General features: G+C 52.3%; 2 protein-coding genes across 3 annotated transcripts in view; one reads left to right on the top strand and one right to left on the bottom strand.

The window, feature by feature from the left end:
• Positions 1-9761, top strand: part of PGM2L1 (phosphoglucomutase 2 like 1) — a 36978-nt gene extending 27217 nt beyond the window's left edge. For both annotated transcript variants that reach the window (XM_035571341.2, XM_050714905.1), the window contains exons 10-14: positions 846-939; positions 2018-2147; positions 2680-2869; positions 2965-3098; positions 5194-9761. In XM_035571341.2, the coding sequence (XP_035427234.1) occupies positions 846-939; positions 2018-2147; positions 2680-2869; positions 2965-3098; positions 5194-5296 (651 nt within the window). In that variant the 3' untranslated portion in view covers positions 5297-9761. The remainder of the gene's footprint in view (positions 1-845; positions 940-2017; positions 2148-2679; positions 2870-2964; positions 3099-5193) is intronic.
• A 6008-nt stretch (positions 9762-15769) lies between these two features.
• Positions 15770-17039, bottom strand: TPBGL (trophoblast glycoprotein like; the record flags this gene model as incomplete). Its single annotated transcript, XM_035571348.1, has 1 exon — positions 15770-17039. A coding segment is annotated over one exon (1026 nt), but the record flags the coding sequence as incomplete, so codon positions are not given.
• Positions 17040-27510: the final 10471 nt, after the last annotated feature.

The raw sequence follows: 27510 nt of genomic DNA on the forward strand, positions 1-27510 counted from the left end.
GTTAGGAAAAAATGTTTTGCCAAACAATGTGGAATTAAAAACTAAAACAATGCTGGAAGCTATTTTGTTTGACTTTCCAGATAAGATTAATCTGGATGAGTATCACTGCCTTGAAGAGGATCTCATTATCTCACTAAATACTGTTCATACTATTTTTCTAGCAAGGAACAGATTTGTCTGGAAAACAGCTGGGAATTTATAGAACCCCTTGATGTCCTCTGAGAGCTTCCTTTCTATGTACTTTCCTTTTCTTTGAGATCAGTTTCTAAAATTTTCACTGCTTTTGCTTGATTTGAGGAACATAAGTGCTTTTCCCTTCCACTACCCCCAGGCTGCTGTAAGTTTTCCTTTACGTGGTTGTCTCATATTATAAGATCTTCCTTCCTGTAGCACTTATCAGATCTCAGAGATAACAGCAGTCTCTTAAGCACGCTTATTCCTTGACTTAGTATTCAGATCCCAGTTGAGTATTTACTAGTGAAATAATGCTATCTGGTGTCACTTTGCCTTAGATTCGTAAGCTAAATGGAAGGTCTGACCTGTGTGCCGTCCCTATTCTGTTGATCAGTTAATGAGGTTTAAATTCAGGAAAACTATTCATTAAAGTAGGAAAAATGTCTTCTAGCTTTAGCATATTGACTCAGCAGACTTCCCCATTGACTCTAAAATCCTGAATGCATCCACTTTTTTTCTCCGCTTCTCTGAACTTCCAGGTCTGACACGCAGGATTGCAATTCAAGGAAGTATCTTGGAGGTGAAGGGACCAGTGGTTACACTTGCTTGTTTGACTTGAAACTAAGTAGAGAGTTTGTACACAGTGCAATCTTTTTTCCCCTCTGTTTCAGGAAACACTCCCTGGTTTTAAGTGGATTGGAAGTAGAGTAAAAGATCTCCTAGATAATGGAAAAGAAGTTCTCTTTGCCTTTGAAGAGTCTATCGGTATGTATATGACCATCACTCTAAAATGTCAAGGACTGTGCAGCAGAAATGTAACTAAAAAGGAGTGGTCTTAGTTGTGAAAACAAACACACGAGTACTGCTTGTTGTCTGTTCTTCTTGTTACTAGTATTGGTATTTTGCTCTCATCAAATCAACTTGACAACTATCATAGTAAATGCTGTTAAATACTTATGATCCCATCGGATCTCTGGTCCTGATTACTGTTCTTGTGCAGTTCCCTGACGCACACCTGTTCTAATAAAGGTCCCAAGAGCCAAACTACTGCTGCTTCATAGCATTTTAGCCAAAGTTAATTTATTTCCTACTTCAGAAACAGCCTGTAGGAAATCTAGCCATGGGCAGTAATGGCGTTAGCTGCCTTATGGAGCTGTGTGAATATTCCTGCTGACCTTGCCTTGCTCTATTTGCCTTGGTAAGCTTGCTGACACCACTCATCAGTACAGAACTGCACCGTGAACGTTTCAGCTGTAGGGATTCTCCACTTCTTAGGACGAATGGCAGCTTTTTAGGATAGCATATTCACATGCAGTAAGTCATTTGAAAAGGAAGCCTTTCCTGAAGGGAGTGTGTATTCCGTATCGGTTTCCTCCACTAGTCATAAAACTCCAGAAGCTTTTAACAATGAGGGGTTAAGATCTTGCTCATGAAGCCCTTCAGAAAGAAGACAGACTGGCAGTACTGTGGAGCACTGTTTTTTAGGTTACCAAATCTGTATCAATAGGGATTCCTTTGATTCACATTACTGGCGAGACTGTTTGCAATATTGCTGGGCTTGCACAGAACAAGGAAATTGATATGTTTAGCACTGTACTCTGAGAGATCCCCTCAGACAACAGATGTTATCAGTCCGGATTCAATTGATTATAGTACATATCTTTCTATCCCTTTAACCCTAAGTTAACTGGATTTCTTGGAGGAGGGCAACAATATGCAGTAATAAAAAGCTTACATATATTGGCCAATATTCATTTATGTGAAACAGGGTTAAAATTTCACTCGGTAAATCAGAATAATAGTATGTCAACTTAGTTTTCCACAATCAGGTTTTTATTTCTAGGCTTCATGTGTGGCACATCAGTGTTGGATAAAGACGGTGTAAGTGCAGCTGTGGTGATAGCTGAAATGGCAACCTACCTGGAAAGCAAGAACCTGTCACTGGCGCAGAAACTCATTGAGGTATATGAAACGTAAGTTGTGTTTTTCATTAATATGTTTTATCTAGCTATTCTGGACGTGGTGGCATGAGGGGAGGTTCAGATTGGACACTAGGAAAAAATTCTTTACTGTGGTGGCGCTCGAACAGCGGAATGGGCTTCCTGGTGAGGTGGTTCATGCCCCATGCTCGTCATTGTTCAAGAGGATGATTTGGATAATGCCCTTCGTAGTATGCTCTAACTTATGGTTAGCCCTGAAGTGGTCAGGCACTTGGACTTGATGTTTTTAGTTCAGTTGAAAGGGACCCACAGTTCTGTCTTAAACCGTTGGCTTTTACTTCTTTGTAACTGAAATCTGTACTGGAATTTAAAAATACCTTGAGATGTTCTGAGTAATGCAAAAAATCTGCTTCAGAGGCCAAATATTTCCCTATAAATATGTGTTCCCACAGCTGTGAGAGCTGAATTCTTTTTCTGTTGTTTTTCCACACAGGGACTGACTTTAGATACCAAACATGCAGGAAACTTCTGAGTCTTTTAACTGAAAAAAATCATTTTCTTGTAGGTATGGCTATCACATATCAAAGACTTCCTATTTCTTGTGCTATGATCCTCCTACTATCAAAAGGATATTTGAGAAGCTTCGGAACTTTGATGCCCCTCAGTCTTACCCAAAGTTTTGTGGTATTTACAATATATTACACGTACGAGATATTACCACTGGCTATGATAGCAGCCAGCCGAATAAGAAATCGGTGAGTTACAAAGTATTTTTGCAGGAGAGGTTCTGTTTTTGAAGGGATTGGAAGTTAAATACACCCAAAGTAATACAGTTTTGTTGTTCGTGTAGGTGCTGCCGGTGAGTAAAAGCAGTCAGATGATCACTTTTACATTTCAAAATGGTTGTGTTGCCACCCTTCGGACAAGTGGAACAGAACCAAAGATCAAGTACTACGCAGAGATGTGTGCGCTGCCTGAGCAGAGGTCAGTAGCAGGACTGTGTGCGTGTGTTTCAAGGTGCCTTCGGGCTGAAAGGACAGCACTGAGGTATCAATTCCTCTGTGGAGAGGGATTCTTCTGCTGCTGCTGCTTCCTTAGAGGCCTTAGCTGGCTGTTCCAGCCTCTTAACTGGCCAGTGATGCACGTTCCTGCTCATAAGAGATCCCCTCCATCTATAGTGGATAAGCCAAAAATTGAATTTTAAGCATCTGCTACTGTAGGAGACTTCTTTTATTAAGCCAGTTGCTCATTCTCTTGGAATTAAAATGTAAGGAAGTTGTGCTGCTGCTGACAAGTATACTTAAACCCAGGTGGATTCCTGTTGCATTTGGGAATCTGCTGTGTTGCTTCAAGGTACTGGATAGTAATTAGAGGTCTGTCCCCTTTTGATAACCACATGGCTTTAGCTTCTTCGGTTAAAAAAATGTTTTTGAAATCATACTTTTTTTGAAATGCTGTGAACAGAGGTGCAGATAAGTATCCTAGGTTCTCAGTCTAGCTGAGATGGAGCAGAGAACTTGAAAATAGCACAAAGGAGCCTCTAATTCAGTATTTGTTTCTACTTATGGGCAGGAATTCAGGATGAACGTATTTTTATCACTGCGTGTTTTGGTCAGATAGAGGCAGGCAGTGGATAATGGAAGTTTGGCTTTGCTTGTAAAAATATGGATGTGAGTGGATGCACAGGTCCATGCCTAGACAGGTTTCCAGAGGATGCTGAATTATCCTGTAAAAAAAAAAAAAAAAAACCTGTTGATTGCTACATGAAGTGTCTAACACAGCTAGAGCCCATCTTCTGAATCATCTTTTTGAACTGAGTATGGAATAACAGCAGAAGTGGTAGTTCTACACCCCAGTTTTCTGAATGGCAGCTCTTACCCAATAAACACAAGCTTCTGGTAAGAGCTTGCTGATCGTCTGCTCTAGGAATGCGCTTTGTTTGTGTGAGCAGGGAGACTCTCAATGCAGTTGGAACATGCTTCCATAAACCTGGAAGCAGGCAAGGTACTATCTGATGTCAGTTGCTGAAGAAAAGGTAAGATATGGTTGAGGCAAACAGCTGCACCAACAAGGAAGAAATGAAGGCTGGAAATACTGCCCCTAACCTAACAGAGGGCCAGGTAAGTAGGAGTAGTGGATAGAGAACCAAAGTGTTCGTGGTGCTTTGATGCATCTATTGGGCTTTTGCTGTTAGTTCTGGTAAGTCAGCAAAATACAACGACCTCTAATTTCAGTAGTGCTGCTGGTTAATGGCAATCGTGACCTGGAATGTGGAATTGAAAAGCTTTCAAGCTTCCCCGGTTCAAGGCATAAAATGTTCTTTAGGTGCTTCAAAACGTACTTCTCTCCGTAATTGCTTTGCAAGTGTTTCTGAGTTTCTGTTTATCGATTATTCCTAAAAGCTGAGCATCAGGAAAGTCAGTTTTGTTGCAGCATTTGGGGTGTATTTTTAAAAGGAGGTGGTGACCCGAAGGGCATTGATATATTGCAAGTTCTGTATGTGAGCAAAGCCCATGTAAATAAAAAGCCTGTTTTGCCTCTTTAAAAACAGGCTGAGTTCCCCTTCTTCCTGTGAGACTTCCAGGGTAGGAAAGGGAGTATACAGCTTTAAATTGGGAAAGTATCAGTGTGGTAGGGTGTTGTATTGTGAGCAGTGACACTTCACCTGAGTACTCTATCCCCTTAATTTGAATTTCAGTCAAAATACAACCACATATCCGTGAAGGGTAGCTGAACTCTGTAGAGAAGAATATAGGGCACCTACCTCTTCTATTAGTAGCTCGTTCTGACTTTTTAATCAGTGGATAATCAGTGTCTTAGCAGTTTTGCATGGGCTTTGCAGCAGTTAGTTCCTGTGCTCTCTTGGCTGGGAAAATTATCACCCTCTAGTGGCGATTGTCAGAAATCCACCAGATTTACCAAGCTACCGGAAAGTAGCTTGTTAAAGCAAGCAGGTTGGAGTCTTTCCGTGTAGGAAACATAAGAAAACTACTCCATCACCGTCAGATCTTGCTATTTTTTAATTTATATTTTAAATAGATGCTTGATGTTAACCTTTGACGTCTTATTCCCTTTCTAGTGACAGAACCGTGCTGGAAGAAGAACTTCAGAAGCTTATTGGGGCTTTGATTGAGCATTTTCTTGAGCCTGATAAGAACGGACTGATCTGGCGCTCCGCTTAGGTCTCCTGGTTAAAGACGTGACTGCTTGCACTGCGTTATGTCAAACAAAGGAACCAAGAACAGGACTTGATTGAATACGTGTGCGTGTGTGTGTGTGTGTTTAAACAAGCAGCTACACTTTTATTCTATAACGAAGAAGCATCCTTTTGTCAGAACTCTGGGCTAGCAAACTAGGATAAACAGAGAAAGTGAAAGAGAGGGATGGAATTTATTACCTAGACTTTCCTCTTCTTTTGACCAAAAGACTAATTGACCTGCACCAATGCAAATGAACTGCTGCAGCAGCTTTAAAACAGTTGTCTGTAGTTGTCGGGGTCTTGTCTTAAACTAATTTCAGGTATCCAGTACCTCTTGCGTGAAAAGGCTTTAAAATGGAATAGTTGTAGTGTTTGAAGGAAGCGATCACCCCAAGCTGACAAAAAAAAAAAAAAAGCCTGCTTCTTCCTAGCTGTTCTGCGTGGATGTTGGTGGCGTTTTTATAGGTCTTAATTTCCAAATCTGTTGAAGTAGAATTCAGTGCTTAGCATATCTTGTTTAGACAAGTTGTTCCGATACAACATTTTTCAACAACATTTTTCAGCTACTTAAGTATCCTTCTGTTGTTAAAGGTGCTCTTGGTGTGGTGTTTCTTTCCTGTGTGCATCTTAAAATATTTACCAGAGAGTGAAACAATAGTGGCAACACATGCAGTTCCACTTGCAGTCTGTTTTTTGAGTTCCGTGGTGCCTTTCCAAGGCTTCTAAAGGAGTAGAAACTTGTTCGTTTCTTGGTTAAATTGCCTGTTCTAACTACTACAGGCTTTATAGCTGTTTTTGTTTTTTTTTGTCCCATATCTTTGAAGGGATTTAACTTTTTTTTTAATAAAGGTTTCAGAAATTCAGTAACTTTGTATGAAAATTCCGGTTAGTGACTTTTTTGGGACTTTTTTGGTTTTGACGGCTTGAAGTCATAATGTCTATGTATTTAAAGAAATAAAAGAGGGGGGAGAATGGAGGTGAGACTTTTTTTTTTTGCTAAATCTTGTTTTTTAAATCTTATTTTTTGCCACATCTTATAAACTACCTTCTGTATTCTTTTAAGGCACAATTTTTACTTCTCACTATTTTCTATCTTTGAGCAGAAAGTGATCCTCTTAATCACTTTTTTCTAAAAAAAAAAAAAAAAGATAAAACAGTAATACTGATACAGAAGCACGTAGATGTCTACCAATTCAAAATACAAAAGCCATCTTTTGGCATAGGAAAGTTCTTGAAGATGCTTCAACTGAAACAACACTGAGGAAAAACTGGATATTGATTAACTGAGAATAATACTCATTGACATTTGCTACCAAGTTGCTAACAGCCTTCAGAATAAAGTCAGTGATCTTGTGGGCATCTGTCCACTCTCTTTACGGTAATTAAAGAAAAGAAATAGATTAAAAACTGAACACTTGAGCTCTGTATTGAAGGTTACGTGAGAAGAACCTAAGATGCACTTAAGGTAAAGCCATCGCTTTGCCCCTGTTAAATATCTAAACTTGTCCTCCATCTTCTTGTCCCTTGCAGCTTGATGCCGTAGGACCGTGCAGAGTGGTTTTGTATGTGTTGCACCTAGATGGCTTTAAAAGAGCACCAAGGTTTCTCTGTCTGTGCGGGTATTGGGTATTTCATGCTGATAGAAGCTTTGCACTATAACCGTGGATAAGTATTTTTGCTGTATGTGAATGTACATGTACCGCAGAAAGTCTGTGTTGCACAAATTCTTATTTACCACCCATATTTATTTATTTTTTATTTTAAGAGAAAACGTTTCCAAAATGTTCTGCAATTGAGTGAAATGTATCTAATGCCAAAAACCTCTTTTTTTTTTTCCTGATTGTACGTGTGACTGATGTGGTGAGGAAAATGGGTGAAAGCATTTACACTTGGAGTATACTTATTGTATTGTACAGCTCTGGGTAGGTATCAGAAGGAGTGAAGGCATAACTTTGATGCTTTGCCTTCAGTTTTCACAAAAAGGTTCGAACCTGGCTCCTGCTCTGACTGCACTGAATTCGAAGGAGGTCTTGCCATTTCTTCGCCCGGCAGCAGAATCAAAACCTTGGATGGTTTGGATTTTGCTGTTAAATACCCTACTAGTAGCTCAAAGAGAACAAGTCACTTGGAATACGAGTAAAGGTTAAAGCTGTAAAAAAGCATAACGTGTGAGATGAGGCCAGCCGTGTGTGTATTGTAGCAGTTAGCGATAGGAGTTGTCTTGTGAGTTAACAATTGTGTTCCTACAAAGCGCAGGAATCTGCAGTTTCCCAGAGGTCTGCTTTATCAGTAGGCAAGAGTTATAAATGCAGTATGGAAGAGGATTGTGAGTATATTTTCAAATCGTCGCTCTTAGAAGTTGGCTACTGTTCATGATCTAAATATCTTTAGTAAAAAGACGAACACAGGGAGTTAAGGATCTAGGTTTCTCCTCATCGATAGATTTGAGCAGTAAGTTATAGATGTAATAGTGCTCTTGGAATGACAGCAACAGGCACAACATATTGAATGTATTTTAAGGATATAGTAACTTGCTGTTCTTAAACTGCTGCTACCCTTGTTTTCCTACCATATTTGAACCGTTTGATATATTTATACTGTTCCATTTGAGGAACTATTTTCCCTTATCTCCTCCCATTTGCCTTGTCTCCCTTACTTTTACTGTGAAGGACTGTAATTCTCTTATTTCAGTGTCCTGTAACTTTCTTGTACAGCGTGTCAGTTTGTTGGGCTTGTGCACAATCTTCTTCAGTTCCTGGCTGTCCTTTCTTACTTTTCAGGCAAGAACAAAAGCTTTTCAAACTTGAGTAGGAAGCAGGTGATGGATCAAATACATTCTGGATGTTGTTTACTAGGTGCTTCCAGTTTAAATGCAGCTCTTTAAAAGTTTGTCTACAGCAAGTCATCAGCCTAAACTGCAATCATACTGCTGATTGTTTTTTAGCGTTTAGGGGGGATTGTTTCTGTGTTTTCTCTTTTTGATGTGACAGGCTTAATCCCTGTCTCACTCAGATGTGTGGTAAAATTGTATTTCCAAGGGCCTAGGAGAGGAACTTTATAAGTACAGGGAACTTGCCAGGCAAAGTTGGATGTCCGTGAGCTTCTAGCCAGCTTTTTTATTCTAGTTGTGATAGTGTGCAGTCTGACTTGAATAGCTTCACGTGGTACTCATGTCTTTCCTTCTGCAACTCTAAAGGATGCTTCCATGGCATGAGTCAAACAGGCTTGTGTAGAAGAGAAGGAAGGAACGTGTTTAACACTGGAGAGTTCAACTGGAAGGTCCACATAAAGCTTGAGGTGGTGTAGCCCCCATTTTGCATTTGCGGTTGATGCAGAGCCCTGTTTAAATGGGGGGCCAGCCTGCTTCGCTTGCCCTCTCCACAGCCTGGACCCCAGCAGCACGCAACTCGAAGGGAGCCTTGGCTTTCCTTAGGCTGAATGGGAACTGGCATCTTGCTTGAGGAGGTCCCCTAATGTCCTACATTTTAAATGCCTAACTTTTTTTCTAAAGAGGGGAAGTACTTAATTTACACCGCAAATGATGCAAATAAGAATTAAAATTCGGTGGTTTTCTGTTTCAGACCTAGAGGTGACTTACAACATGCAGTGCCCGCTGCCTGGAGGCCTTTTACCCACCTTGGGCAGTTGTTGACCGACCTCAAGCAGTTGCGGGGATCCTCCAACTAAAGATAAGCAAGTTGAAATCTATGGCCTTGCTCCCCGGTGTAGCAGTACTCAGGTAGCACTTGGTGTCTCCTCTTTGGCTCCTGAGGCATTAGGGAGTTTGGTTTCTGTTTTTAAATACCGTGGTGATGCTGAGCTCTGCACTGAGGCTTTAAATGTGGGCTCCTGTATCTGAGAAACAGATGAAGCCCTTTGCAAATAACCTGGCGTGGTCACGCCTGGCTTCAGGACACCTCAGAACCAGGCTTCGCTGGGCTGTGAAGGGCTGGGCCCAGTGCCTGCAGAGATGAGATGTTTCCTGCGACCGGTGAGCCCTGGTGAATAAAGTTGAAGACTGAAGTGGATGTTCTCTTTAATCTTAAAATCTTTGTCATTATTTCATCTTTCCCCTCTTTTTTCCCATCTGTTCTTCCCCACCTAAGCAAGGGGCGCTGTTTGCATGGTGACACTTGGATGACTGAAGTCCGTCTTGCCACCAGCTTCCTGGTGCACAGGACGCTTGCTCTCCTTCCCCACCCTCTGCGTGCTCAGTAGTAGCTTTGTACGAGGTGGTTGAAGTATCCAAAGTCGCATTGTTCCCTTGCCTAGAGTCCTGGGGAGTTCTGGATCTGTGCTCTTGTTTACCCAGTGTCTGTTCTTCTGTAAAACTAGGGCATATTACAAATAGAGTGAGAATTTGCACTTTTCTGAAGTATTTCTGTGTGTATTGCTATGTGGACTTAGCTGAATGAAGTGTTATAAGTAATAAAAAATATTCTCTTCGTAGTAGCAATCCTTCCTGTTTCCTCTGTGTTTTTTAGTCAAACGCTGTTGCCCCCAAAACAGCTAACAGGTAACTGTTCCCACCTTGGAATAGGAACACGGACCGTGTGCCACCTGGAGGACTTTATTTGTGCAATATGTTGGTGGGAAATCCTCGCACCCAGCTGCAGGTGGGTCCCTGCCACCCGAAGCCCCGCGGACGCCAGCGTTTCCTAAAGCTGTTGGGAGATTTCCCCCTCCTGACGATGTAGGATCTGTAAACCGCGACGCCATTCCCCAGGGGCTCAGCACTGCCCCAGGCAGAGCACCGGGGACTGATGCTGCCCCTTACCCCTGACGCCACCCACAGCAGGCAGGAGGAGAACCGAGCTCAGGACCAAGCTGTGGGTGGCTTCGGGGCAGCCCAAGGATGGGGGAGAGGCTCTGGTGGGTGCCGTGTATATAAACGTGAGGGTTTGGGTTTTTTTTTTTTTTCCCCTCCTTTTTTAGGCAGGAATCAAGAGGAAGAAACAGTGCCCCGTGTCTGCAGCTCCTGATTACTCAGGATAATTTAAGGCACTGTCTTCATAAATGTGGGAGAGAAAAAGGCTGGGATATATGACACAAAGAGGAGACCAAGGGGACCATGATTCAGGAAAGATGCAAATTGATCGCGTGCGGGCTTAGGAGAACATTTGGGGCCACAGCAGTTGGAGAAGCTGATGTTTTGGGGCGAGTTTGTTCTAGGAACCTTAACAGCCCAGCAGGGAGCTGGTGAGGGGAGGGAGAGGCTGTTTGTGAGCCTGCAGGCTACAGGTACGTATTGTACAAATACAAATCCTGTATTTTTAAAAAACGAAGGTTGGTATGAAATAGGGGCACAGCATCACACCCAGGAGCGTTCCTGCATCCCTTCAGGGATGGCTGCAGACCTCATCCCCGAGACGTCTGCTCAGAATCGTTCCTTTTCCCCGCTTCCCAAGGCTTGAACCCCCTCTGCTCCCTGCTCTGGCCCCCCGTCCTCCCCCCAGCTCACCAAAATTAGCCCCGAATTATCCGCCGTGCTGACAGTGCAGCCTTCTAGGGAGAGACTTCAGGACCCCTCCGAGAGCTTCGGGGCTATAAAAAAAAAAAAAAGTGTTTATGGGGTGCGCAGACAGAGGGGTCAGATGGGTGGGGGGGAAAGGGGAGCCCCCCTGGCTGCGGGTTGCAGGGCAGGGACCAGGACAGGAGCTGGCAGGATGGGGCTGAGCCTCTGCGGGTTTCCTTCCCTCTTCCCTCCCTCCACCCCTCTGTAGCTGCGGGAGCAGGCGCTGGATGTCCCCAGCAGCCTGTGCCGAGGGACTGGGGCCCCGCTGGGTGCTGCAGCCGGGTGCTGAACCCTCCTTGGGGTGCGGGGACAGCTGGGGCCTGGCCGGGGTTTTGGGGTACGGAGAGGCCAGGCACGGTTCAGCAGGGAGGGGAGGACCCCGGGCTCTTCTGTCCTAATTCCTGCTGAATAAGTCTGTCCTTTTCCAGGAACAGCACCAGCCCCGTGCCCCAGCCCTCACCGCAACGCTTTGCTGGGCGAGGAGATGGAGAGCCTGGAAATTTTGGCACCAGCACAGCCCCGAGAGGTAAATGCTCCGTGTCCTGCTGCCAGCTCCTGCCTCCTCCTCCAGGTCCGGCTGATGGGGGCCCAAACTCCTCCTGGTGTCCTCCTACCCAGGCACAAGGCGCTGCTGAAGCAACCTGCCTGCTAGGGCTCCGCACCACTCAGGATGTGCTCCCTGGAGAGCCCCAGGGTCCCGGGTCAAATCCTGAGCTGGGCCGGGGCAGTGCCTGGCGGGGTGCTGAGCCCCCACCGCTGCCTCCCCCAGCACCTGTCCGCTTTGGGTGGCCAAAAGCTTGGTTTAGCTGATGAAATAATCCTCTTCCTGCGCCAGCTCCCTTCAAACAGCGGAGGGAAATCTGCTTTGGTGCTGGACGGGTCTGTTCACAACGGGGTCGGGGTCAGAGCGGGGCTCATCCTGCCCGTGCCCAGCAGCATCTCCAGGGCTTTGGGACACAGGGGCTGATCCTGAGAACCTCCCCTGCCTGCAGCGTGCCCGTGGCCCTGTCCCAACCCCATGAGCAGGGCCCCGTGCTGCCCAAACCCCCTTGAAGCTGCTCTTCCCTGCTCTGCAAGCGACCGGGGGGAGCCTGGTGGCACGGGGACACCCGGCAGCCAGGTTATAGCCCCTGCATCGCCTCCATCCCATCAGCTTCTCCCCATCCCCAGCATCCCACCTGTCCCCCGTGTGCCAAGAACAAGCTCGAGACAACCTGAAACTCAGGTGATTTTTTGGAAGGTGAGCCAGACTGGGGGAGGTTACTGGAAACCCGTCCTTGTACTCAGCCAGGATTAGGTGAAAGCCCCTGGGGTGCACGAGCACCCCCGAGGAGCCGATCTCCAGCTGCAGGAGGGACCTGGCTGCACTGAAAGCAGTGGGGTAGGGCAGCCCACCTATTTTTAGGGTTTTAGGGCTTTTTATGGGTGAAATGTAGGAAATTTCCGTCCTTGGCACTGGTTCGTGTTGGGCATGCAGGGGATGAAGTGGCCCCGCGCTGGGGACCCTTGGGCCAGGGGGAGCCACGAGGCCGTGGGGCTGGGGGCACCCTAGGGTGCAGAGGGAGTCCCCAGGGTTCAGGCTCCTGGGGGGGGGGGTGGGAGCTGCCCCCTCAACCCAGCTCCCGCTGCTCCTGGGTGCCCAAGGGACAAATCCTGCCTGTCCCCACCACCCCGTGGTGCCTACTAACAGGGTCTATCGCTGTGCTGAGCGTGTCGGTGCTCGGCAGGAGCCTCCATCCCCAGCTGTACCCAGTCCTACTAATTAAAAGTGCCAGGTCCCGGGAATGCGGCTACGAACGACCCTCTGGAGCAAGCTCAGCAGCACCAGTCAGTGCAGTTTTCATCCAGTTTGCCACCATTCCTCTTCTCCCTTCCCCAGGGTGATTTTCCTCACTGCCCTGGACCCTGAGAGCAGCATCAGGGCTGCGCCGACCTTGGACACACGGTAACAGCCCTGATCTATCCTGTCCTGCACAGCCCCTTGGGTCCCATCCTGGATTCATTCAGGCAGCTCCGAAAACACTGTTTTTGCCCCATTTCAGGGCCCTGCCTTGCAGCCAGCCAGCAAGGGAAAACTGACGGTACTGTGTACAAACCAGATGGATCTCGGGGCAGGGATTCTGCCAAACCACGCAGCCCCGAGCACCGACAACACACCAGGATGTGTGGGGAGGGAAAAAAGGGAGGAAAACCAAATCTGGGAGCCCGTGCTGGGTCTTGGAGCACTGCTGGCTTATAAACAGCTGGGGCTGGAGCCTCGGGGTGCTGAGAGCCACGGGGAGGTTTCATCAGCCTCGCAGAGCCCTCGGCAGAAAGGCCCCGTGCAGAAACGTCGCGGCAATCCCAGCCCCCTCAGCGCACCTCTGGGTTTATGCAACCAAAAAGCACGTTTTGAGCCTCGCTTGGCCGACAAGTCTTCATCTCCCTAATCCAGAGATCTGCCAGCAGGCCCCGGCCATGGGTTAATCCTCCTGGATTGTCACCCGCGGGCTATGAGCTGTGCAGAACAACGTTTATGTTAACAAGCCATGAGAATTACGCTCCTCCAGCTGGTTAATTACCCAACCGCTTGCACCCCGTGTTCGCCCACTTGCCTCCCTGGGCTTAAGGGGCTCTGCCTCTCTGGGGGGCATTGCACGCACCCCAAGGGCTCTGCACGCTCAGGGATGGGGGGGCACAGTGCTCCGGACAGCCTTTGCCAACGGGTTTTGGGGCCAGGAGTCACCCCCCTCGTGAGACATCCCCGTGCCCTCTCCACGAAGCCAACCGGGGACATTGGCACCGCGCGCACGGTCCGAGGGTTGTTCGGCCGCCTGCATCGCCTCCCCCGTGTCCCCAGCAGTAAAAACAGTCGAAGTTCCCCCCCCCCCCCGTGCCCTGCTGTGCAAAAGCAGGGGGGGGACCAGGTCATTGCTGCCCTGGAGGGTTTGCGGCCAGGTGTGCAAATCCACCCGCTCGCCCCTTTTATTGCTCGGGCACTGTGTTTTGGCTGCACGGGGGATTTGCAGGGGTGGGAAAACAGGGGATGAGGTGGGAAAGAGGACAAGGAACGGGGAGGGGGCTGGGATTTCTCCTCTCCAAATATCCCCGGTAATTCATCGCATGGGGTGGTGGGACGGGGCCAGAGCCCGCAGGGTCCTGGGATAGAAAGAAATCTCCTCTGGAAAGATCCCTGAAAAGTGACAGGTTTCTGCAGGAGCAACTCATCCCAGATGGGCTGAGCTGCGCAGGCACCAAACTGGGGTTTTCCTCGGGATCAGCGCAGAGCCAGGACCCTCTGCAGAGCCCCGGCTCTAGTGTGGGACCAGCTCCTGCTCTGCAGGACCAGCCCAAAGCCCCCAGTAAGCTCGGTTTGACCCGCAGCGCCTTTTCCCTGCATGAACGCAGCCAGGACACCCGGCTCAGCACTCATCCGCCTCTCTGCACCAGCTCTCCTGTCCCTACCGGCTCACCTGCCTCAGCACCGGGCTTACAAAAGGGGAAAATACAAGGGGAGAAAATGCAAAGGGAGGAAATGCAAAGCACCGTGCACCAGATCCTGTCCTTCCCGGGGCTCTGGGCACAGAGAGGTTGTGCTGCCCCTTGGCAGAGTTCCGCTGGATGAACCGCCCGGCGCAGGAGCCAAGTACACACACACACACACACACACACACACATGCACGCTCAGGGGACCAGAAAGCCCCCAGAACACCCCAGCAGCTTCCTTTTCTTATTTACAAGCCCGACACACTGCGTACCTGCTGCTCCCTGCAAAACCAGCAGTGGTGCCCAGCACCCCGAAGCAGCCGGCAGTACGGGCACTGCTCCCGGCGCGGCACCGAGGACGCGCCGAGGATGTCCCCAGCCCTCCGAGGATGCTGAGCCTCCGGGCACAGCATTTTAAGGAGCCACTTTGCACGAGCTACACCTTCATTTGGAAACCCTGCGAGCCGCAGCCCCGTGCTGGTTCTCCCTGCAGCAGACCCGGGTGGCTCATGAATTATGGAACAAATACTCGAGCGCAAAATTGCTTTGGAAAGCTGCTATCTGGGTGATTTAGCAAGCCCCTGCCTCCCTAACCAGGAAGGGCAGAGACTGAGCTCCGTGCACAAACCCCACAAAAGCACTCTGCCTCCCCGAAGCAGCCCAGGAAAAGAAGTAAGTTTGTGAGCACCAGCAAAACTCTGTGCTTCCAGGGAGCCCGCAGCTGCCTGCCTGCCTCTGGAGAACCAACTGCAATAACCAGCGGATATCCGGAACCCCCTGCAAGAAGCTTTAGACGATAGATAGACGATACAAGGGATGCAGCTTTCAATATATTTGCTGTAGGATATAGTAACAGGCACGGTTCTAAAGCAAACACGGGCAGGTGCACTAGAGCTGGAGCTTTTGCTTCATTCATTTTAAATTACGAAGTGCTGAGACAGCCTAGTCTAGGAGATGGGTTAGAGTCCAAAAAGAGCTGCCCCCGCGTGCCCCGGGGAACATGCACGCAGCCCGCAGAGGCGATTCCCACACGGCTGCATTGTTTTGTGCCTGGAAAGAAATGGAAGTGGTGTCAAACAAAGGAAAATCGGTCAATGGGCTCGGAAAAGCACGTTGTTACTCGGGGAGAGCAGCTGGCCCGTGCTTTTTCCTCCAGGTGTGGAGCAAGAAACAAAAAGGGGGGAAAAAAAAAAAAAGGAGCAATCAAGCCAAGTTTCGCCTTAGTCAAATACAAATCTAATAGGAAAGAGCTGTACATGGTCAAAGTTGAGTCCGGGCTCCAGGAACGTCCAGGACAGTTTCAGGTATGGCCCGCAGCTCCCCGGGACGTGCCCAACACTCACGTGTGCGCTGCGAGTCCGACACGGGGACCGGCGTGGGGAAGACGTGCGGGGAGCGGCTCCTAATCCACGGTGCCACCGGGGCTCTGTCCCAGCCCTCACTTTGCCCGCACGTGCATGGGGACAGGGGAGAGGATCTGTCCCATTGGGATGGGATGGAGCAGGGTGTGGGGGCGAGCCAGTCCGGAGCCCTCCGAGGGGCGATGCTGCCCGCTTGGACGCATCCCAACATGGGCACGCGCAGCATCCCCAGGGGTGGCTCTGCCTCCGGAGCGGTGCCGTGGCACCAGGATGGGGTCGGGGAGGATGCCGGGGATGGAGGCGTCGAGGGGCAGCGTGATGGGTGGATTTTGGGGTGCTGTCAGAGGCCGGGGGTGCCGTCAGAGGCCGGGGGTGCCGGCGGCGCTGGCGCAGCGTGGATCGGCGTCCTGCTCGTAGCGGTAGTGGTAGCCCTCCATCTGGTCGCGGCAGGCTTCCCGCAGGTTGTGCAGCCAGCGCTTGATGCCGCGGCGGTTCAGGTAGAGCACCATGAGGAAGACGATGCCGATGAGGGCCAGCACGATGCCGAAGAAGACGTAGGAGGCCGTCTCCAGCCTCCCGGCCTCGCCGCCCTCGGAGGCCGCGCAGCCCAACCCTTCGGGCCGCAGGCGCAGCAGCGAGGCCCCGCGCAGCGCAGGAGGCCCGGCGCAGCGCAGGCTTCGAGCGTCGGGCACGCGGGCGGCGGCGGAGCGCAGCCAAGCCAGCAGCGGGCGCAGGGCGCAGTCGCAGCGCAGCGGGTTGGCTCCCAGGGACACCCGCAGCCCCCGCAGCCCCGGCGCCTCCAAGCTACGCAGCTCGGCGGCCGCCAGCCGCTGCAGCGAGTTGTTGCGGAGGTCCAGCTCCTCCAGGCCGGCGGGCAGCAGGGTGGTCGGCAGCGCCCGCAGCTCGTTGCCCGCCAGCTCCAGGCGCCGCAGGCTGAGGTTGCGCAGCGCCGAGGCGAGCTGCTCCTCCAGCGGGGCGGCCAGCAGCGCCTGGTTGAGCTGCAGCGTGCGCAGCAGCGGGGCGCCCGCGAAGGCGCCCGAAGCCACCGAGAGCAAAGGGTTGTGGCTCAGGTCGAGGGTCCGCAAGGCCGGCAGCCCCTGCAGGGCCATGTCCTCGATGGCCTGGATGTTGTCGTGGTGCAGGCGGAGCAGGCGGAGGTCGGGCAGCGGGCGGGCGGCGAAGGCGGCTCTGCGCAGCACGCTCAGGTTGCTGCCGGCGATGCTCAGGTTGTGCACGGAGGCCGGCAGCTCCCTCGGCGGCTCGTCCAGCCGCTCGTAGCGGCACTGCACCAGCTCGGGGGTGGCCACGCAGTAGCAGGGGGACGGGCAGCCCCCGGGGGCGGCGGCGGGGGGCACGGCCAGGGGCAGCAGGGCGAGCCCCAGCCAGGGCAGCCAGCGCCCGCCCGCCGCCCGCGCCTGCCTGCGGGCCATGCTCGGCACCCGGGCATGCAGGGGTGGTGGGGGGGGTCCGGGCCGGGCCGGGCCGGGGGGGCCGCCGAGCTGCCTCCCTTCCTGCCCCCCCCGGGGCCGAGCAGGCTCCGCAGCTCTCTGCCCGCAGCCGGCGGCTCTGCTGGAAGCGCCGGGCGCGCCGCTGCCCAAAACGGGCTGGGGGCGGGAGGAGGAGGAGGAGGAGGAGGGGAGGAAGGAGAGGGGGAGGAGGAGGAGGGGAGGAGGGGGAGGAGAAGAGGAGGAGGAGGAGGGGGAGGACGGGGGGGCTGCCGGAGCGCTGCGGGCTGGGCGGAGGAGAGCGGCGGGCAGCTGCCGTCGGGGGTGCGGTGCCGCTGCTGCCCGGCTCGGCTCAGCCCGGTTCCGTTCAGCCCGACTCAGTTCAACGTGGCTTGGTTCAGCTCGGCTCGGCTCAGCTCGGCTTGGTTCAGCCTGGTTCGGTTCAGCCCGGCTCGGTTCGACATGTCTCGGCTCAGCCGATTCGGCTCAGCCCGGCTCGGTTCAACATATCTCGGATCAGCCTGGCTCGACTCAGCCCGGCTCGGTTCAGCCCGGCTCGTTTCAACGTGTCTCGGCTCAGCCCGGCTCGGCTCGGTAAAGGGGCTGCTCGCAGATCCCTCCCAGCTCGGGGAGCGTCCCGGGGCTGTCCCGGTCCCCTTCCACCGCGGGCAGGGTTGGGGCTGTCCCGGCTTTTCGCAGCCCAGGGAATTGCCGGGGGCTGTCCCGGCCCCCTTCAAGCCGGGGGGGGGCGGTTCGGGGCCATCCCGGTCCCTCCGTCCCGGGGGTGTCCCCAGCTCCCCGCAGCATCCCCGAGCCCCGCAGCCCGGAGAGCGGCGGCTGCTACCGGGCACTCAAAATAAAACAGCTGGCATTGGGCTCCGTTATCTCCTCCCGGCTTTTTATTTTTTTATTTTATTTATTTTATTTTATTTTCCCCTTCCTTATTGTACCAGCTGGTCTAATAAGAGCTCCTACCTGCAAAGCCTGCCTCAGTCTTGCCAGGGCTGGGGGCTGCTGAGGCTGGGGAAGGGGGACACAAGCCACTGGCCATGGGGCACGGCTCTGGGATCGACACTGGGTATTTCGGGTGCAGAGCCAGGAGCTGGCTGCTCACCGAGCATCCCAGGGAGCAGGGGGTGGGTGCTGGACCCCTTTAGGTGCCTACAAACCTCCAGGGACCTGAGTTGGGGTCGCAGTAATAACCCCCAGTTTGGGCAGATTTGGATTTTTCTCTCGCATCTTGGCTTTTCTGCTCTTCCCTGCCCTGATCTCACACCCTGTGCTTTTCAATTCTTTTTCCCCATAGGACTTTTCCCCATAGGGATTCCCTCTCCCTGAATGTCCCCTGGATTCTGCAGGGACCGGGTGCATTTTGGATGCTGGTGTGAGCGGGTGGCTTGCGCCTGCTCCAGCTGCTCCCGGCCACCTATATCGGGCTGTCAGGAAGGACAAATCCTATATTTAAAGTGACAGCAAACAACGGCAGCCAGACAAAGCCAGTGAGCTCGCGGGAGGGGTAGCAGGGGAGGAATAGGTTCAGGAATACATCAAATAATTTTATGCTGTGAATTATTTAAGCACAAGAAAGTCTGCTCTCGCACTGAAGGACGGGGAGCCCGACGTGTGCAGCCAGCGTGCTCTGCTCCGTGCTCCCACCTGGTCCAGCCCCAAACCATCTCAGGACCCAGCTGCGGGTGTGGAATTCACCCTTTCCCCTTTCCTTTTGCAGCTGCTGTTCCCTGGCCTCCCTCCAGCTGGGGCGTAGCTTTCCCGAGGTGCAAAGCCCAAAGCTGAGCCTCCGGCACCCCGAGGACACCCCCGTCTTCCTCCATCCCCCAGGCGGATGGGGCACTTTGGGGTGGATGATCTGCCTGGCCGTCCCGTTGGCCGCGCATGTGTACTGTCATGTCCTTTTTCACAGCATCCCCGTGTCCTTGCGATGAGATTTAGGTTGGGGTTGATGCAAGGTGCTCCCAACAAATCGATCCGGACCATCTCATTCTCTTCCCAAGGCTTCCAAAGAGAATTGAAGGCTTGTGCCACCAGCTCTGTGGCATTGCCTCCCCTTCCCCACCTTGACAATGCCCATGGTACTTTGGGGGCTGCATCCCAGGGATGTGGGTCCAGCCCTGGAGCCCTCTGACGCCCATTTTTTGCCACCACTGTTGCTTTTTTTTTTGGCTTTTTAGTAAGGGCATCCAGTGCTTCGGCTCATGCTCGCAGCGAGGGCATCGCTCACTGCCCCACGTGCCCACAGGAGGCTCAGCGTCCCCCTCTTTCCCTGCCTGCTGCTGCTGCCAAACGAGGCTGAAGGCTCTCCTCCTCCTCCCCACATGCCCCAGGCCTCCAGCTCTAACTTTCCACGGGGTTTTCTTGCATTTTCCTCATGGTTTGTGGGCAGCACTTTTGGGCTGAGGTTTCTATGACCGGAGGTGTCGTAGAAACGCTTTCAGTGCTGGCCAGCCTTAAACAGGCCATCAGCAACGTACGTTGCCCCTTGTCTCTTACAGGGGAAGATCCAAAGACATAAAAGGTGATTTAAAAAAAATATCATCTTATGGCCTCTGTGCTGCTCCTGGGCACATTTTCAAGTCTTGCTCCGTGAGTGCAATGAGGAAATTGTTTTTGCACTGGGGAAGGTGCAGAGCCTCGTGCAAGGCTTGGGAGGTGGAGAAGAGCTGAAGTGACAGTCGCGATAGCGGTGTGAGCTGGGTCATTTTAATGCCACTGAAATTCACACCCATGACACTGGAATTGCTCCTTTCCCTGCAGAAGGCTCCTTAAAAGAATGCTGGAAAATGAGGAGTGAGAAAAATGCTGGAAAATGAGTGTTTTGCTGTGACCTCTCCAGGTGAAGCCGTTGCTAACAACCCACCTTTCACTTCGAAAAACCCTTCCACCTGTGTTTGCAAAAGGCTGGCACTGAAATGAAAATTTTGTTTCAGGTTTGGCTTCATCCTAGCTGACTTCCCTTCCTTTCTTGCTTGGATCACAAAAACTTTTGTAAAATTCTGCTTTTAGCCCAGCTCAGGAGGCAGGAGAAGAAGGTTTTGAGGCTTTGTGCTTTGCTCTGGTGTGGTGCAGGGACCCGATGGGCGCTGGGGCTGGCTCCGACCCTGGGCCATGCCCATGGCCAAGCGGTGTCCCTGAGGAGCCTTCCCCTGGCTCAGCGGGAGCAGATAAGAAGCGGGGAACAAAAGGCAGCGGGGATGGGGAGACAAAACACGTGGCCAGCATGTCCCGGTGGCTGATCTCCACTTATCACTGCAGGCACGAGCTCGTCCCAGGCACGGCGGTCACCCGGGACCTCCTCGCATCGCCAGCAGCACCAGCATCCCTTCACCACTGGGTTCGAGGAGGGTGAGGGTCGTTATGGGGGCACGGCCACTGCCCATCCCTCTGGGTATCGCTCCCAGCCCACGGTGCTTCTGCTCTTTGATTCATCAGCGCCTGGGTGGGGTTGGATGTGTTGTGCTAAGGGGTGCATATTTTAGGATGGTATCGAAGATTTTGCGTGTAAATATTCCGGGCTTGCAGAGCCACTTGCAGGCAGGCTGGGGCAGTCCCATGCAGTCCATTTGCAGGGCTGGGGAGACGGAGAGGTGCCGAGGGCAGAGGCACTGGAGCAACTTGGGAGCAACTTGGGACCTGCAAACTGCACGGAGCAGCCGGGTGCGGGCCCTGGGAGCACCACCGTGGCTTTTCATGCCGAATAAATGAAATCCTGGTCCTGCCCATGATGTTTTGCTGTGTTGCAGCCCCTGCTTCGAGAACAAGGCTGCGGCTCGATGGGTGCCGGGAGCGGGTGTTTTGGGTGCCCGCAGCCAGGCTTGGCTTTGGCGCGTGTCCTGGACATCGCATGCATGCTTTTTGCTGCAGCAAGCCAGCAGCAAAAAGGCACCTCTGGAAATGTCACAAAGCCCAGGAGGGAGAGGAGGCTCCTCCATCTCAGGGCAAAAGCAGCAGGGCTTTGGTACAAAGACAACGGGTCAGCAGAGCCGGGGCTTTGTTTAACCACGCCGTTTGTGCCGCGAGAGCCGAGGGAGGGAGTACCTTTCCCCCAGATGTCTGCAAAGCACCGTGCGTGCTAGTAATGCTCTATAAATACATTAGCAATAAATAATGAATTACCTGCATGGGCATTAAAGTGTAAACAGGAGGTGAAGGGCTCTCTCCCATTACCGGTCCCCCGGGACTCGCGCTGCCCTCTTTCCAACTCCTGTTTGATGCGATTCCAACTGCAGAGCCCTTAGTCACAGCAGCGACAATATCATAGATCAGTGGCTCCATAGTTAAGAAAAACAAGCCAAAAATAGTCCGGAGGGCACAGTCTTCCTCCCAACGGTGCGCTGGATTTACCTGCATCAGCATTTTTCCCTGCTGACCCTCCCAAGGAGTCGCAGTCCTCTCCATCGTGCCCTCCATCGCAGGAGCCGCGCAATTTGGGAGGTTTTATTCCCCTCGGGCACAGGGGCAATGGGAATCTGTCATGTGTCACCCACCCCACGGCTCCAGGGTGGCCCCAGTGCTGTGGGGATGTGGACCCAGAGGGATGGGGTCAAACGGGGCTGGTCCCACAGGTAGTCCCAGGGATGACAGGGATGGATGGGGAGAGCCGGGCACAGCGGAGACACCCACCCGAGGGGCCGAGAGGGAAGAGATGGTTTCATTATGGTGCTGCAGGGGATTGTTCACGGGGGGGACACTCCATTACTGAGGTTACAGGATAATTGTGGGCTGGGGTCAGTCAGAGCTCTCCAGCCTGGGTCTGCACATAGGGGGCTTGCCCTGCACTAAAAGGAGCAATGTGATCCCAAAGAAAAGGCAATGGCGCCCTGCAGGTGCTGGGCACAGGACGTTGGCCACCTGCAAACAGCTCAGAAGTCGATCTGCTTCTGCAGGGAGGATGGGGAGGATGGCATCATCCATCTGGCTTTAATGGGCTCTGCGCACTGAGGCACAGGGATGGGATTTGGGAGGCTTGCAGGGTTGGGCACCCGCAAACCCAACGCAGTAACAGTAGCCATGGGGTAATCGTGTGGTTTTGCCCCTTGCAAAGAGGTGATGCTCAAGGTCTGACCAGTGCCTGGACATGCAGATGTGATGCATCTCAGGGCATCGCGTAAATTCTCCACAGAGCTGTAGGAAGCTGGAGGATTGATGCAGGGCGCTGGGTTGGAGCTGTGGGGGACCACAGGGCAGTGTGTCCCAGTGTGAAATAGTTTTGGTAGCACTTCTGCTGCCCAGTTGTTGTCTTTGCCTCTCCCCATGCCTTGCAGACCCCCAGGACGCAGTGGTGCTGGAGAAGGCAACACCCAGTTGGGATGTGGATGGGAGGATGGGGTTGTCCAGAAGAAAACTTGGTTATGGACACTGAGGGGATGGGAGATGCAAGGAGCTGGGATGGACGTGTCCAGTGGGGATAGGGGCATGTGGTGGGGTCTGGGTGGACCTTTTTGCCCTGAGGTGGTTGGGTGGTTGGACTGTATGGTCTTCGAAGGTCCTTTCCAACTGAACTCTCCTCTTCTCTTCTCTTCTCTTCTCTTCTCTTCTCTTCTCTTCTCTTCTCTTCTCTTCTCTTCTCTTCTCTTCTCTTCTCTTCTCTTCTCTTTTCTCTTCTCTTCTCTTCTCTTCTCTTCTCTTCTCTTCTCTTCTCTTTTCTCTTCTCTTCTCTTCTCTTCTCTTCTCTTCTCTTCTCTTCTCTTCTCTTCTCTTCTCTTCTCTTCTCTTCTCTTCTCTTCTCTTCTCTTCTCTTCTCTTTTCTCTTCTCAACTCTCCTCTGAGCCATGGAACATCCTAACGGCTCCTGCTTGTGTGTTCAAGCTGCCAAAAGGTGGTGGTGGGGGAGAAACCTCCTCGTGAATTTTCATGTGCATTTAATCTGCTGGAGCTCTCCCACCTATCACCAAGCCCGTGCTGATCTGTATCGCCAGGAGTGCCTGTGTATAATAAAGTGGCGTGGGCCATTAGCATATACACAAAATAGGTAACACAAAGGATGAAAAAAGCTGATTTCTGAGCAGCGGCTTGGTGCAAGCTGCACCTCACAGGGTGTTCTTTTCCCTTCAAGGTTTTAAGATTAAAGTCAGTTTTATTGAAGTTGTCCACAGAGGAGAATTATCTGCCCGACACTGTGGGACGGGTAATTAGGCGAAGGGCTCAGAGTGGCCTCGTGCCTCTCCTTGCTGCAGAAACACCCCCAGGGCCTGTTTGTCTTTTTACACCACTGCAGAAAAAATATAAAAATATTTCATGCTTTTCAGGGTGTCAAATCCATTTCCAGAATTGGGTTGGAAAGCACGTTAATTATGTGGTCTGGAGGAGGGGGTGAGCAGCATCCTGCCTCTCTGTGCTGCTCGATGCCAGGCTCTGCACCCAGGGCAGGAGGATGCGTAGCTGCTCGCAGCCTCCCGAGGCACAGAGGCACAAGCCCAGGGTAAACGAGGCAGCCAGCAGCTGACGGCCACCACGCTTCTGGCTTGTGCTGCCCCTGGATCCTTTTCCTCGCCAGGCAGCTGAGCTCCCACGACTGTGCCAAGCAAACAAAAAGCCATAAATTTTCCTGAGCCTGGGACTGGGGGGCTGAAATTACCCATATCGGCGCCGACAATTAATAACAGAGACATGACAAATTACACTCTCGCCCACAGCAGCGTGCGGCACCTTGAGAATATTTAATTAAAGCTTGGGTCTGCAGCTTCTGGGCATGGAGCTGGGGAGTCCTGGTTTTGATGTCCAATAGCAGGGGCAAACTTGGAGCTCCTCCTGCGGACATGGTGAGGGCAGGTGGAGGGACAGGCATCCTTGGGATGGGGCTGTCAGCTGGGGACGGTGTTATGGGGACACCTGCTTGGTGCCACTTGCTCCTGGGGGCTTCCCTCCCCATCCCTGCAGGCTGGGGGGTGGTGTGGAGGAGGCTGCCCAGGCTGTGGTGGTGGTGGTGGTGATAGTGGTGATGGTGGTGATGGTGATGGTGGTGTTGGTGGTGATGGTGGTGATGATGATGGTGATGGTGGTGGTGATGGTGGTGGTGGTGCTGGTGCTGGTGGTGCTGGTGGTGGTGATGATGATAATGGTGGTGGTGAAGATGGTGGTGATGGTGGTGGTGGTGAAGATGGTGGTGATGGTGGTGGTGGTGATGGTGGTGGTGATGATGATGGTGGTGGTGATGATGATGGTGGTGGTGATGGTGGTGGTGGTGATGGTGGTGGTGGTGGTGATGGTGGTAGTGGTGGTGGTGATGGTGGTGGTGGTGGTGGTGGTGATGGTGGTGGTGATGGTGGTGATGGTGATAGTGATGTTGGGGATGGTGATGATGGACAGGCTCATGCATGTCACAAGTGTAGGGGCATTAAAATTAGCACTCAGCACTGTGAGTGGAGATGGGCAGGAAGCTGTTGCAAATCCATTTCCTTCCTTCTATGGGAAGTTAAAAAGAAAATCAGGGAGGGCAGAGAGAGGTGGGGACACAGGGACGTCCCCTGTCCCTGCCTGAACCTCTTCTGCTGTGCCATGGGGCTGGGGATCAGCATGGGTGGGGATGGAGATGTTGCGTAGTCCCAGCAGGGCTTGCCCAGAGTGCTCGGTGTTAGCCACCCAAATTTAGTGTCCCTGGAGTGCAACATATATGGAAAAACCTTTTGCCACCCCCCTGCTGCATCTCACTGCACAGATGGGAATGTTCCTGCCCAGCTCTGCTCCAGGGCAGAAGTCTCCCTGATCATCCCCCAGGGAGCAGTGATGGAGACCGAGCTGATGTGGCCAGGTCACCCCTGGGTATTGCTGTCTTCCAGCTGCTCAGGCACTATGGTAAGACCCAGATTTTATTATTTAGGTGGCATAAATGGTCTCCTGAGTCTAAAGGGGAAAAAATAGGCAGTGTAAAATGCACACGTGGCCATGGCCGTGCTGATGGATGGGAAACGTGGCTCCTCGGAGACAAGGGGAACCCGATGAGAGCACAAGACCTAAGTGTCCTGCAGTCCCCAGAGACCCTAAGGGATAGCTGAGATGTTGGGCCGTGATTTGTTCCTATTCTCCTGTGCACAACAGGATTTTGGGGCTATTTGAGGCTACCTTGGTTTTGGGATGAATAATGGCTATATAGCAACCAGCGGCTCGCCTGTGACGAACCGGAGCTCCGCAGACAACGTTTATGGTGAATTCTTCCTGAGGGACACTCGATGATGATTTCGGAGCAAGAAGTGACAATGGAGCCAATTGTGTGCTTGAAAACTCCTGCCTCCAGCCTCCGAAAGAGGTGCTCGGGGGAAAAGCGGAGGCCAATGATCAGCAAGATTATAAATAACTCGCCGTGGGGACCTTCCCCTTTCCTTTCTGTGGCGCGTTCATAAACAGTTTGCTTTGGGAAGCACCGCTGCATTAGTGAGAGCTGTAAAACACCAAGGGCTTTGGCTTGGCACTGCGGACTGAAAGCCCAGCAAAAAAAAAAAAACAAAAAAAAATAAACAGGGAGACAAATGAATCCCATTTCCTTTTATGAACCGCAGGGATCTGCCAGCTTGAAATGTGTTCTAGGGGACTCACAGACTGAAGCCAGCAAGGACAGACCTGCCCCTGCCTCCCACCCAGGGGACAAGCTGCTTGGGTGAAGGCAATGTCAGAAGGGGATCAAGGTGCGTTGGGGATGCTTTTCAGGAGCTTCTCCCCAGGGGACCACTCAGGATAATGGTGCTGTGTGCGGGTGGAAACAGGAGGTGTTGCACTTGCGTGGTCATGGGCAGGGGTCAGCCCAGCAATGCAGACTCTCTGGGGGGATCAATCCTGCCCCAGAGGGGTGCTTGGTGTCCCGGGAACTCTTTGGAGGGATCAATCCTGTCCTACAGGATAGGTTGGTGGCCTGGGTGGGTCACCAAGTGGTTGCACAGAGTGTTGGGTGGGCACGGGCTGGACAAGCAGCCTCAGCAGCCCAGCATGGGAAGGTCTCATGGAGCTGTGCTTACCTCTATCCATCCCTGGTACCTTCTCCAAGTCACCTTCCAGTCCTTCCTTGACCTTTCTGTGCTGTCCTTGGCCAACGTCTTTGTGATTTAGCACTGAGAAATCCCATTTGTGAGGTCTAGGGGAGAGCGAGGTGTCAGTGCCAGCCCTTGTACAGGAGGCTAGAAGGTTGTGTTGGATGGAGGCTGGTGCACCCCTGCCCGTGTTGAAGGGAGGATGGACCCATGGAGAGCTGGGGGGCTCTGGGTTTGGCCACCAAAGCCAGGTCCCCCCCGCACTGATCTGGCCTCCCGCTGGGCTAGGAAGGTGCTTTCAGGGAGGGATTGCTGTCAAAAGCCAAGGAGTGACTCAGCAGCGGGATATTTCCCGCAGGAGCATCTCCAGCACCATGAATCAAAGTCACAAACAAGCCACAAAGCAACCTCCCTCCAGAGCATCCCCAGCCTGGGCTGGGGCAGCCCCTGGGATGGTTCCCCCCAGTGTGAGCAGGAGATGGGGAGGCTGTAGGGGACACGGGGAGCCCCCCCCCAGCTCATCGGCGGCCTCCGGGGTGAGGGCACCCCCCAGGAGGCAATGCCTGAGCAAAATGCTGCAGCCAGAAGGTTTTGCAGGAGAAAATGCAGACGAGGGTGGCAATAACATCTGGCAAACGATCCCTCTGTTATTGCTGTTTTATTTTTGTTTAATGGTTGGCGTATAAAAAACCCCAAGCTTCATCAAGGTTGCGGCGAAACCTTCCGACAATCAGAGCAAGGGCTGCTCTGAGACCACTGCGTGGGAGGGAGCGGGGGGAGCCCCCGAGTTCTGACATCTCAAAGTTTTTTTCTGGGTCACGTCCCCACGGGGGCTCTGCCCATGGCGTGGGAGATGTCATCTCCACGGGGTCCCCGTACCGGAGGGCAGATACTTCCAAGCACCCCCTAAATAGCTTAGAACAGAGGTCTAAAAAAGTCCTGCTGCACAGAGAAGATGTTAGGGATGAGCAAGCCTGATGCGATCGCATCCAGAGTTATTATTATCTTCAGAGCTGCTGGAATCGCTTGGCTCTGGTGGTGCACCAAGGGCATGGGACCTGGCTGGCTCGGGAGCAGAGCCAGGTCTGGTTACCAGGATCTGGCCTCACCTGGGGGCTGCATGCAGGGAATGGGAGCAGGGAAGGTCCCTGTGTCAACCCTGGGGGGACATGGGTGTCCCCGGCTGGGCAGGGGGGCTCATTTAGCCTGTGGCAGCCCTGCTCCCCTCCCAGACACGGTCATCTCTCTAGGAGGAAAGATGCTCCTTGGCATCTTCTCTGTGGGCTGCTGTGGGATGGAAGGAGGGGTGTGGGAAGTGGGTATTTCCACAAGAGGGATCTGCCCACCCCTCTATGACAAGGGTTTCTCCATCCACCCACCCTCTGAGGGTCTTTCTCCAGATACCATCAAGGCTCAAGGTACTCCCCGAAGCAGCG

The sequence above is a fragment of the Cygnus atratus genome, chromosome 1 (assembly GCF_013377495.2).
Source record: "Cygnus atratus isolate AKBS03 ecotype Queensland, Australia chromosome 1, CAtr_DNAZoo_HiC_assembly, whole genome shotgun sequence".
NCBI lineage: Eukaryota > Metazoa > Chordata > Aves > Anseriformes > Anatidae > Cygnus > Cygnus atratus.